The sequence below is a fragment of the Galeopterus variegatus genome, unplaced genomic scaffold (assembly GCF_000696425.1).
Source record: "Galeopterus variegatus unplaced genomic scaffold, G_variegatus-3.0.2 Scaffold3522, whole genome shotgun sequence".
NCBI classification, from domain to species: domain Eukaryota; kingdom Metazoa; phylum Chordata; class Mammalia; order Dermoptera; family Cynocephalidae; genus Galeopterus; species Galeopterus variegatus.
Window position 1 is genome coordinate 52681 of NW_007729633.1, and position 12859 is coordinate 65539.

The 12859-nt window shown below is 38.6% G+C and overlaps 1 protein-coding gene across 3 annotated transcripts; it reads left to right on the plus strand.

Moving 5' to 3' along the window:
* Nucleotides 1-818: 818 nt before the first annotated feature.
* CLDN12 (claudin 12) lies at nucleotides 819-11171 on the plus strand. Of its 3 annotated transcripts, XM_008585334.1 has the most exons (5): nucleotides 819-898; nucleotides 2298-2386; nucleotides 6878-6984; nucleotides 7074-7156; nucleotides 7858-11171. In XM_008585334.1, exon 5 carries the CDS (start codon nucleotides 7891-7893, stop codon nucleotides 8623-8625), a length of 735 nt encoding a protein of 244 aa, XP_008583556.1. In that variant the 5' UTR covers nucleotides 819-898; nucleotides 2298-2386; nucleotides 6878-6984; nucleotides 7074-7156; nucleotides 7858-7890; the 3' UTR covers nucleotides 8626-11171. The 3 variants fall into 3 exon arrangements, with proteins under 3 accessions (XP_008583556.1, XP_008583555.1, XP_008583557.1); XM_008585333.1 differs by having other exon boundaries at nucleotides 6878-7156; XM_008585335.1 differs by lacking the exons at nucleotides 6878-6984; nucleotides 7074-7156.
* Nucleotides 11172-12859: the final 1688 nt, after the last annotated feature.

Genomic DNA, 12859 nt, shown 5'->3' on the forward strand with positions numbered 1-12859 from the left:
GGACTTCGCATTTAAAAGAAGCCAACAAAGGGCCGGCCCGTGGCTCACTCGGTAGAGTGCGATGCTGATAACACCAAGGCCCTGGGTTCGGATCCTATATAGGGATGGCTGGTTTGCTCACTGGCTGAGCGTGGTGCTGACAACACCAAGCCAAGGGTTGAGATCCCCTTACCAGTCCTCTTTAAAAAAAAAAAAGAAGAAGCCAACAAAGAAAATAAAAGGACAGTTAAAATTGTGTGGGACAGTAAAGATAGTTCAAATATCTAATACTTAGCTATGTGCTCTGTACTTTACCTATATTAAGTCCCTCAATTTCCAAGACAACTATATAATGTATATATAATGTATTTATTTATTTATTTTTTTAGTGTAGGTAATCTTACTGTCCCGTTTTTACAGAAAACCTCAGATACAGAAAGGCAATTTGTCCCGGGCTACCCAACTAATATGTACACAAATATAAACTGTTTGGTTCTAGAGTTTGAGCTCTTTTTCAGTTTGTGCCTAGGTAAATACTTTGAGAGGAAGCAGTCCGGATTTAACAGTTTTCTTCTAACGAACCTTCTTACAGGGCAAGACACACTTAATAGGAAATATTTACTTGGGTAGCCAAGTCAAACTATTTTCAGTTTCGTCTTTTTTCTTTAACCGATAACCCAAATCTAGAGGAACATACTTGCAAGGGAACTCTGGGAAGGGAAGAGAAAGGGAGGAGGTGCATTCTGGGAATTGTAGTTCCAGCCATCCGGGGCATCCTGCCGGGGCCAGGGAACCTGCCTGCGCTCCCAGAAGCCTCCGGTGCGGCTCGCAGGGAAGGCACTTCCTGGGACGCTGAGAGGGACGCGCTCCGGAGGCACCTCAGTGTGGGCGAGCGAGATTCCCTGCCTGTAAGAAACGGGTAGGTTTGGTGGCGAACGTTCCGATTTCGGGGTCCTTTGCATAGTAGTTGAGCATTTCAAGTAAAATAGCTAAATGGAGGGGAGTCCGGGGCATTGAAAAACGCTGAACCACATTTGTGGACGTGAAAATTGAGGGAGGAGGCATTTGGTAAAGCTTTAAAAGATTGTTTTGCACCCACGAGTATGGAAGTGTGGAGGTGTGTTGCCGGAGCAGCGAAGGGCTGGAGAGTGGCTGGCACGGGTGCGCTGTGGAGCCGCTAGAGCTATTTTTGAATAAGCAGCTGATGCTGGTTGTGTAATGATGACCTGCTCGCGGTTCAGACGCCCTCAGTGTCGCAGGGATGGGCTTGCTCCGAGAGCGTCAGCAGCCGCCGTTGCGGTCTCTTGGCAATGGCTCCAACCAGGAGGGTTTTCTTCTGCCCGCTCCGATGCTCCTGAGCACACAGCTCTTAGTGAGGGAGGGGGAGAGGAGCTGGGGGATGCAGGTTGCCCTGGAAGCTTGGTTTGCTTTCCTCCGAAGCCCAAGTCCTGCGTTCCAGGCAGAACTGGAAGGGGTCCGTCCCCATGTTAGAGAAAGGCCAGACTTGGTGACCCCACTTAAAGTCATTGCCCAGGTATCCTACTGTGTGTTGTTATAAAACCATTTCTTCTGACTGTGGAGTGAGCAATTATGCTTGATACAAAGCCAAGAAAAGTAGATTTGGAAAAAAGAAAAACTTTATTGACATCTGCCTGCAAGACTGTTGCAGACAACATTCTACGTGATGATCATAATTGGGCTAGCGATAAACGCCTCAATCCAGGATGCTCTCAGGCGTTTACAAGCTTTCATTCTCATCCTACCTGTTTGAGATAAATAGCATTTGAAGAGGAAGTTGCAGATGTGTAGAGTAGATATATGGTGGGTTGAGCCACTGGTGGAACTATAAACTCAAAAAAAGCATTCTAGTTGCAAATTTTAGCATGCACAGTGCAGATCAACTTTGCCAGGTTTTGTCAGTATCCTTTTAAAATGTATAAAAGAAACAATGTATTTCAAGACAACTGCACAGTGTTTCCTCACCGTCTTTATTCTTTCACTGTAGTCATGAAAAGGATGTAAAAACTTCACTGAATAGTGAGCGTATATTTCCAAGACAGTAAAGTGATTTTTTTATCCTTAATTCTATCTTCTCAAATAACAAAACGAGGGTTAATTTTTTTTTGTCTGTATCTTACATGTAAATAATGTGCAAATTTAAGAATAAACTGCCTTTTTGAAAAACTTACTGCCCACTTTTTTTGGTATAACATTTCATTGGTTTTAGATTATTACTATTGTTTCTAATTCCACGTGAATTCAAAGTCAGTTTTTGAGAAGTACTATATTAATTTGGGGCATTTTTCCTATTTCTTTAGGCCCAGATCACACAACTGTGTGTTCAGATGTTCATGTGTTTATTCTAAGTTGATTACAGCTGTTTTAGAACTATAAGGTACCTCAAGGGGTAAGTACGTCCTTTGATTATCTTATTTCCCTTCTTCCTGCTACCATATATCAGTCAATAATGACACTTTTTTCTCTTGTTTAACAAAATAAAAATATAGGATTGATCTCTTTTGTGAGTGCAATGATTGATGACTTACAGTTTTTAAGAAAACTCAAATTATAGGTAGAAGGGACTGCCGGTGTTACCATCAAGAATTAATTTAGCTGCTATTAGACATGTGATCACTTATTCCTTGTAATTGTCCCTGAAAAAAAAAACAGTAGTGGGTCTGAGAATTCCTAAAGCTCTTAGCCATATTTTTGCTCCAACCTTCTTTGAACTCTTTTTGAAACAACAGTAAATATATCCTTTTGAAGATATTTTTATTCAAAATGATAACTTGGATAACATTTAATTGTGTATCAAATTTTATCCATCAGCTTCTCTGAAAGTCAATATGGAACAGATACTCAAATGACAAATGTGAAGAGGTTGTTTTGAAAGAGAGTCTTTGTTTGATTTGGTCAGAAACTACTCCAAAGAAAATGCTCTTTCATTATTGTATATGACTATAATTATCTGTGGTTGTTTGCTGAGAGTCCAGAAGAAAAGCATTTTCCTAGTTGAAGAAAGTAAATAAGCCTACTAATAATCATTACAAATTTGAATTTTTACCATATTCTGTTTTACAAGGGGCTTTGTTATTCATCATCTAGCAACTATTTTGGAGAACATTTTATAGATTAGAAATTTGAGGCTCAGAGGACATAGGTGACTTGCCCAGTTTGTAAATGATAGGTTATGACTGGTATTTAAGTCTTTGGTCTCCTAGACAACAATACCAAGCTGTGTCACAGATCAAAACAACAAGCCCACACATCTATATAAAAGTATATGACCCAGCTCAAAGCTGTCACCCAACTAGTATTCATGAATGCTCATCACATTTGTTCAAGTGTGTTCTTAGCCTTTCATATTTTCCACAGTCACTAATTAGGGGGTTTCATATGGCAAAAAGATGGGTTTTTCCCCCTATTGCATTAGGAAATATATAAATGCAAACATAATAAATTATTTAGTTTTGACAAGCAAACATCAGTTTGATATATTAATCACTCTTAACAAAGATGGGTATATCCAATGTATAACTACCTATTAAGTTGAAAACAGAAGAATGAACACAAGCATAATTGATTGTCTGCTTAACCAGTGTTGAAGTTAACCAGTGTTGCCAAACTTAGATATGTGTTTCTAGAAGCACAGTCTGTATATAAGTATCTAGGAATGGTCTCATTTTTCCTTATTGCATGTTTCTGGGGGAAGAAAATGAACTTTGTTTAAAAAAAAAAAATGGGAGAGACTTTTGGCCAATAAGGCGTGGAAAGCAAGGGCACAGTATAGAAGTAGCCTGAACACAGGAAGGAATGAATTGTTCCAAAGGAAATGAATGGAACTTATACTAGAGCAAATTTATAACTTTCTCTCTGTATCCTGACCAGACTCATATGGACCATTTCTTTGTTTGTTTGTTCATTCATTCAACAAGGAATTGAGTGACTTCTATGTGCCAGTGTTGGACACAGTGAACAAAACAGAGGGGACTCTGGTCTGGATTTCAGAGTCTAGTGGGGAAGAATACTGAACAAGGAACTATAAGCATGTTCAGTGTTACCAAAGAAAAATATAACCTGGGGCAGGGGGAAGGTTAATGATGGGGGAAGAAGGGGGAGGCTTAGGGCAGGCCTCCCTGGAAGTAGAAAGATGAATAGATGTTAGCAAAGCAAAGAATAGGATGGGATTAAGAAAGTTCTAAGAGGAAGGATAGCATGAGGGAAAGCCCTTAACCAAATTAGAAAGTGGAAAATTTGGAAAGTTAAAAGCAGTATGGCTACATAGACTATATTTTGTGAGGTGGGAGAGTGGCACATGAGAAGGCTGAGAATTCAGTAGGAACCAGTTGGCAAGCGGTCGGGAGGATTTGAAACTAGAAACTTTGTTATGCAGGAAACAAGAAGGTATTGAATGGTAAGAAATGGAGTGACACGATCAAATTTGCATTTGAAAAAAAATTATTCTGGATTCAAAATTATTGATATGGCATAAGAGTAGAGGTCTTTTTACCCTCTCAAGTATGAACAAATCCTAATTTGGAAGTCAGCATTATCTTTCACTTTTTTTTTTTTTTTTATGGCAGTTGGCCAGTTCTGGGATCCAAACCTGTGACCTTGGTGTTATAAGGCTGTGCTCTAACCCACTGAGGTAACTGGCCAGCATCCTTTCACTTTTAAAACACTAAACATATTTCTTCCCCCAATTATCCTATAAAAAGTTACTTTATCCCTCTAGTGGAATATATGACTTCTTACCAAATCATAGGTATGTGGAATTAAGAACGGCATAAAAAGTAAAGCTGCCAAACTAAGCTGTAAGGAACAAGACATTAATTCCAGCACCAAGGTTGAAACTTAAGAATTGAGTTTAATAGTATTTCCCTTCCGAAAAAATGTCACGGTGTCTTTGTTGACTCTGTATAAATAGGACTTTCAGTCAGTCCCTGAGATCTGAGCTAAGAATGCTTTATCAAAAGCAATTTCAGAGGAATGACATAACCCTTGTAATGATTTGATGCAAGATATAGTTAAACACAATAATGAAGTAAATTTTGTCCCACCTCTGTTCATTAATGTTGTTTGACAGTCTGTAGGCTAAGAATTATAGGAATTTATTTATTAATAATAAAGTCATTCATTCTGGTTTTTCCTCATTCCATTTGCATTGGAGGAATCAAGGCCCTTGATTAGAGAAAAATCAATTACATTGAAATTCCAATTACCCCAGAGTTCCCTGTCTCTGAAAGCAAGAAGGAATTGTGATTGGGTTAGGACTTTGAGTGGGTTACCTGAGGGAGTTCTGAAGTTTTGAAAGAAACAGAGGGAACTTTTTCTTGTGTCTTCACAATGTTGATCAAGTCCTTCTCCATTGTCCAATCTTTCTTTAACTCTGGATGATGCATTTTTGTGAACAAGTACCTTATTAGTTCACTTTGTTTAATACCTAACAATAATTACTTGATATGTGATAATCATACAATTGACTCACCATCGGCATTTTGAATTTGCATAAAACAGCATATTCTTTCCCTCAGTCTGACTGTTAACACATTGGGAGCAAGGTCCAGATCTCAGTGGTCTCCGTGTCCTTCCAGGGCCTAACTGAGTGTTTTGCATATGCTGGATACTCAGCATCACAGAAATACTTGTCTAATGAATGCTTGCTTACAAATAGCTGCTTTCTTGTCCAATTTTACATTACCAGGTGCCTACCTTTGTGAGTTACTGTGATCTTGGTACACAGCCCACTACTCATTTATTCAGATAATCTAAGAATGACTTGCATGCCAGGCACCGTGCAGTTTGCTCACACTATATAGGGGAGAGAGACAGGCAAATGAGCAAAAACCAACAAGGGGCTGAATTCTGGAGCTTGGCATCGTTAGTAGCCTTTTCCAATGTAAACATTCTCAAATCCACACTAGAGTTTCCATTGCTGGACCAAGGTATTTGGTTGCTAAAATTAAGCATGACAGTTTTTTCCCAATTTACATGAAAAAAATTAATTAGAACTATAATTTCTTTGTTTTGTCTTTTCACTCATAAAATTTTCTTAATTGTTATTTATGATAATACTGACAGAAGACAACATAATAAACAAGTAGTAAACTAATATTAATGGAAAAATTTAGAAATAACCATATTTAACTTGAGGACTTTTAAAAAATGTTCATTTGTGCTTAAACTCTGATTTATATTGCATAGACACACACATGTGAATATATATGCCTGTACACATAGGCATATATTTTTTGCTAATAAAATTCTTACTGGTCCATATGATTGGATTAAATGTACAAATAACATATTCTTTTCTAAAGAACGTTGTACCCTCCCACTGGAACACATATGAGAATCACATCCTACCCCATTTCCTATTGTTTTGGTTTTGGTCTTTCTGATCCTGAACTCCTGGGAATGCTACTCCACTGTCTTAACAGATAATATTTGATTCTGTAAAGGATGATGGAGTCTCTAGTTACCTCCATACCGTCTCCGGAAATAAAAATATTCTCAATCTTGTGCTTTTTTGTGCTCTGACCAAAAAAAGTAAATGTGCTACCTTATTAAAGTGGACCGTTCTGTTGCCTCATAGGGGGTGTGACAGAAGGCAGAGAAAATGGTGCTTTGAGAGTGAGTCTCAAGCTCTTGAAGATATTAAAGCTGGATAAGATAATGGGTTTTTTTTTTTTTAATTATTATTTTTTGTTTGTTTGTTCTTAGTTTGGCATATACAGAAAAGGAACACAGCTTTTTAATTTTTGGCGAGAGAAAGGCCTGGCTACTGTTTTCTTTTCCTATAATAGCATTAATAGAGGTAGCTTGTCATTACTTCAAAAATATTTGCATTCATCTTATATGAGCAGTAATAGTATAATAACTAACTCCTGTTATATAGATTTCCCTGAAAAGCATTTGAATCATCTTGAATCAGCAGGAAGTAGTTGAGCAGAGTAATTTCAGGGACCTTTGTTCTCATCCTTTCACTTGACTAACTCATCGGAGGTGAGTCCATTTATGTTTTATCATTTTCCAGTGTGCCTGGTACCTAGGCACGAGATCACTTTGCTTTTTGTTATTTAACATTCTTTCAGCAAATGGTCTTTGAACTGCTCCAGCACTGAGCTGGTCATGGAGTGCTAAGCTGACGCTTGTGTGGCACTTAACAGTGCACCAGGTATGTCTTAAGCACTTATTATATTACTGAGTCCTTATAACAACTTTGTGAGGAAGGCGCTGTTACTTTTTCCATTTCACAGATGAGGAAAATGAGGCACAGGGAGGTTCTGTAGCTTGCTGGTGAGGAAGTGGGGGTTAGCACCCAGGCAGTCTGTCTCAGAGTCACCTCTCAACCACCTGCTGTCCTGTAGTGCTGCTTTCCCTGCACCTTTGTCTTTTATGAACAGCCTTCATCTGTGCTGCGTGCTTGTCTCATTTTACATTTGTGCAAGCTTTGAGGCAGAATTTATAGTGTTTATAGGTCACAGATGGTTGACAAGTGCCTGTCACACAAAAGTGTTCAATACACGTGTGTTGAACGAATGATTATTGACAGTCAAGAGAATTTTAGGTGTGATGTTAGGAGAATTTGCATTATTTTGATTGTTCCTCTGAATAGCCGTGAAGAAAAATACTAATGGCTAAAGATTTTAGTTGCTTTATGACCCAGTCAGTGATAATAGAGCATATGTGCATGCTCCTGTGCTCTGAGGTCACTGGCACATGTGTTTATATAAGTTATATTGTACAGAGAGGAAACAAGGAGAGTTTCTTTGTATTGACATTCCATCATTAAATGTTTTGCCTATTGGCACCACCCTTCCTGCTCTGCCCTCCTATCATTCCTCATGACATGTCCTCTTGTGTGTCACCCCCTAGTCTGACTGACTGTACTGCACAAGCCTGTCTGCCATGGGCTGTCGGGATGTCCACGCAGCCACAGTCCTCTCCTTCTTGTGTGGAATCGCCTCCGTAGCAGGCCTCTTTGCGGGGACTCTTCTTCCTAACTGGAGAAAATTACGGCTGATCTCATTCAACAGAAATGAGAAGAACCTGACCGTCTACACAGGCCTGTGGGTGAAATGTGTCCGGTACGATGGGAGCAGTGACTGCCTGATGTACGACACTACTTGGTACTCGTCAGTCGACCAGCTGGACCTGCGTGTCCTCCAGTTTGCTCTGCCCCTCAGCATCCTGATCGCCATGGGTGCCCTGCTGCTCTGCCTAATTGGAATGTGTAACACGGCCTTCAGGTCCTCGGTGCCCAACATCAAACTGGCCAAGTGTCTGGTCAATAGTGCCGGCTGCCACCTGGTGGCTGGCCTTCTCTTTTTCCTGGCAGGCACTGTGAGCCTCTCCCCATCCATCTGGGTCATCTTTTATAACATCCATCTGAACAAGAAGTTTGAGCCAGTCTTTACGTTTGACTATGCAGTGTATGTCACTATTGCTAGTGCCGGGGGCCTGTTTATGACTTCCCTTCTACTGTTTATTTGGTATTGTGCGTGCAAATCTTTGCCTTCTCCTTTCTGGCAACCACTGTACTCCCATCCTCCCGGTATGCATACTTACTCACAGCCCTATTCAGCGCGCTCCCGCCTCTCTGCCATTGAAATTGACATTCCAGTGGTTTCACATACCACCTAATGGGGAAACAGTTATTTGTTAAGGAAAAGTTCTTGTAACCTCACATTCCCCTTGTGCAAGGAGCTTTTTTGGACCTATATACATTGTCCTCTGTTCCTGACCAGTTGATGAAGCCAAATTTGTATGTCCTGGTAGAAGGAAGTGCTGCTAGTTTTTATGAGAAGTACATTGTTTTCCATGTGAATTATTCCTTTTATCTTCTTATACTGGAAGGATTTTTAACTTTCATATTGATATCTGATCAATTATTTAAGTAGAAAGGACCTGTGTTGTGATCAAGGCAATTTAGAGCACTATGGTAAAGAATGATTGACTAACAGAAGCTGTTATATAATCTTTATGAATATTTCAGAGTGTATATTGTTCTTTTTCTATAATACCATGAACTGGAAAATCAACAATTTCAAATATAAGGAATTTCTTTCAGGTAAGGGTGATATTTTAACAGTAGTCAATAATCTACCAGCTTAAGGCTGTAACTTATTTCTCTCTTGGGGCTACTTGTATTGAATAGGCTTCAGTATAGTGAAGATTACTTTCCTTTCTGAGTTTATCTTCTACCTCATGCCAGTGTTTAAAAATAAAATGCATTTTAAATAATGTCAGAAGAATAACGTTTAAAATATCTATTAGTTATGGATAACATTTAACAGAATTTTTAAAGTTAATGGTTTCATAAATTGTATTATTAGAGTTAAAATGTGCCATGTGACAAGTTGGTGCTTTCTCTGAGGCAGAAAAACCTTTTTTCCAGTTATCCATCAAGTGGTACTCATGCCCATAACAATCTCTTAGTAGCTAAGAGAAATAAATAAAAAGGCCATAAAGTTTTGTTGTCTTTTAGACGTAAGTGCTAGGGGACAAGAGTGTCCTTCAGTGACATCAAAGATTCACTCTGGTGACTGCCTTTTGATTGATATATGGCTTTACCGTGATCACGTTCACCCTTGATTCATTTCCTGGCCCCATCACTGATTATTTTCTTGAGCATGTATCTCTGCCCAACATTTTAGTAGATGCTGTAGAGGATGCATGAAAAGTATGAGGTCTGGTCCCATCCACTAAGAAATTTTAATCTGACAGAGAGAATCAAACTTACTGACAATTAGGGAGCAGTCTGTCATCATTGACAGCTGGCCTTGACTTCTGAATCATTGATGCAGGAATATATTTCAGCCAGAGACATGACTTTCTGGCAGACAGACTAATTTTACAATGCCAGCAGTACCCTGGACCTAGAAATTCAGTTTACTTCAATTCATTGGGTCCTTAGGGCACTTTCCTTAGCCTAGATGTTCCAATAACACTATATCAAATTCATGAGAATGGGCAGAAGTGGTAGAGAAATTAAGTCATTCCCTTTCCAGCTCTGAAAGGATAATATATTGAGGAGGGAGGAGTTTTTAAAAATCTGTCTTGTGATGGGATAACAATTAGATGAAACCATGTTTAACTGAAATGAACACTTAGAAATTCAGGTATATTGGGTCTTTACCCTTATGAACTTGGGCTGCTTATTTAATTGTGTGATTTGCCACATATTAGAACTATGTTCATAAGGATTTTGTCTTATTAACCATTACAGGGTTTACAAACAGTTGTATGGCGAACAGATTATTATGCCTCTTTTGCAAATCTGAGTATGATTCTGGTATTTTTGTAGATGTACGTGGTACTTTTTTTTTTCTAATTCCAACACTAGTTTATGTATATAGCAGATAAATCGAGTTGTATAATTTTTAAATGCCATCAGTAGAATGCATGCAGAGCTGTGGTTTTTTAATTATAGCTTCTGATTTCTTTCCGTTCTGATCCTTTTCATTCTTCTCAGATGTAGCTGAGTCTCAATCATTCCAAGACAGTGGCAGGTGAAATTTTGAGATTAATATTAATTTTTCCCCTTTGCTAATTAATTTCAGTTTCCTCTTTCAACAAACTTTAGTCCAGAAGGGTCAGAAATTCCACCATCCCTTTGGTCATTGTATAAACAATGTTAAAGAAAAGTAGACTCAGTCATTAAAGATATTAGACAGATTTTAGTCCATGGGATTGTAAGTATAAACATTAAGCTTTCCTACAAGAGTCTTTTGGCTTCATAATCTGTAGCCTCAAATTAGTATTTATTGTGGATTCACTAGGCAAAAGAAACAGATGTTTCCTTATTGTCTTTTTCTTTAGTGTTTTAGATTTGCTATCAGTAACTATTTTTTAAAGCCATTAAAGGAAAGCAAGTATTTACAATTCTTTTTAGTCACTTTTCAGCACTCATCAGGTTATCATTGCGATGTGGGGTACATCTTCGTTGTTGTTGTTAAGAGCCTGCTAATGTTAAAGGCCTTTTACAGAGCCAATTTGGAAAAAAGAACAAATGTGGTATGATGCACCAGATTTATCTAGCCAGGGGAGCAAAAAATAAACCTGAGTTTACTTTACTTGTACATATACACTATAATAGATAGTATGTTTGCTGTAAACTGCAATGTAAAACCTCAGTAAAAGTATACTGTACTTCTTGATGTTTATTAAAAGATGTATTTTTACAAGTTGCTGCTGCTTTTCTTTCCTCAGTGCTTTAAAGTGAAATATTTTTGAGAAATGTTTCTCAAGTGTATATACATTGAAAAACACACAGTCCCATTTAAAGTCCTATAGAATAGGAACCAGAAAGGAGTTGGAAAACATGGAATTATTATTCCAGAAGTGTCAAGATTGTTAGTCTAGTAGTCATGATTCTGGGGTGGTCCTTGTACACCAAAATCCTCTTTATAAAGATGGAATATATATTCATGTCTCCAGGATTTTGCTTTATAGAAAAAGGTTGCATCTTCTCAGTAAGAGAAGGCATTATTGATACTTTAACTGTATTACGTCTAGTGGCCTTGCTCCAAGATTCACTCTCAGCAGTTCAAAGAGATACCTCTAGTAGATGAATCAAGATAACCAACTTAAATTTTAAAATAATTTTTGCCTCTCTTCTCATGCTCCTTTTCTTGCACTCACTCTCAGAAGATAATCTTGTGGTATGGAAGGTCCATGTGGGGGTTTTAGCATCAGGAGGCTGCTGTAGGTGGTGGGGGCCCCTAGGTGTGAGTGGCTGTTCTTGTTACCAAAGCAATAAATTGAACACTGATCATACTTGTACATGGAGTTTGAAATAGACATTAGGTACATTTGCAGTCAAATTGATCTGATACACATAGCAATTATGTTATGGTTACCAGGGACAAATAAACTATTTCTATAAAAAAATGTATCATTTGTTTGTTTTTATATAACAAATATATAATCATTTTTGATTATACAGCAAATACATAATCATTTGTATCTGGGGTCAGCCCTTTAGGAAGAAAATACAACTGATAGTTTCTCAGGTGGGAGAGGAAGCCGCTGATTCTAAAGCTCGTCGGGCAGTGAGTTGACAAGCACGTCTGCCTGCAGTAGAACCAATAGCCAGATGAAAGCCTGTGGCAGCGGTTGTGAGGTAAGGGTTGAGAGATGGAAGTGGAGTTGTACTGACATTTCAGTAAATTTAATCTGATTGTTTTTCTAGTATCTGGCCAAATTAGATGGCTTTAGACTCCCAGAGGAGAGCCGCCTAAGGACAAGGAGCTCCTTGGTTGGGGAATAAAAGAGATTCACAGAAGAAAATGTGACCTGGGTGGAGGGACGGCTCCCTCCCTTTCACACTTTAGGTTGCTTCTCTTCCCCCTCAGCCTGTACAGCTTTCAGGCACTAGGGCTGGGAAAGCCATAAATGCTGAAGTGAAGTAAGGAGCTAGAGCTCTGACAGGGAACAGCAGGAATTAAGGAAGTCCTAACACCTTGTGGCAAATGAGAATGATCTATGGTTCCACTGAAGTGAAATACTGTGCCCTTAGAAGGGATGCAATGAAAGAATGATGAACAAAAGCTCAATTTTTTCAGAGAAGGAAAGTAAGAGTGTTAAGGAAATGAAGCAAACAACATTTTAAAGATGTTTGAAAAAGAAAAATGGCAAAGAAGAAAGTTGTCTTACTCTTATTTTGTACTTAAAATCCTGCCATTGTTAGTCACATATCAAGAAACTGGCAGCTGGTCTTCCTATGTTTATGTATTTGTTTTTGTTTCCACACATGCCTCTGAAATCTTTGTCAGAAGCAAATGCATTCTGACTGCCAAGAGAGATTAGCAATGCTTTCACAGTGGCAGAGACATGAATCACACCAAGGACAAATACGAGCCCCCCCCCCCCCCCC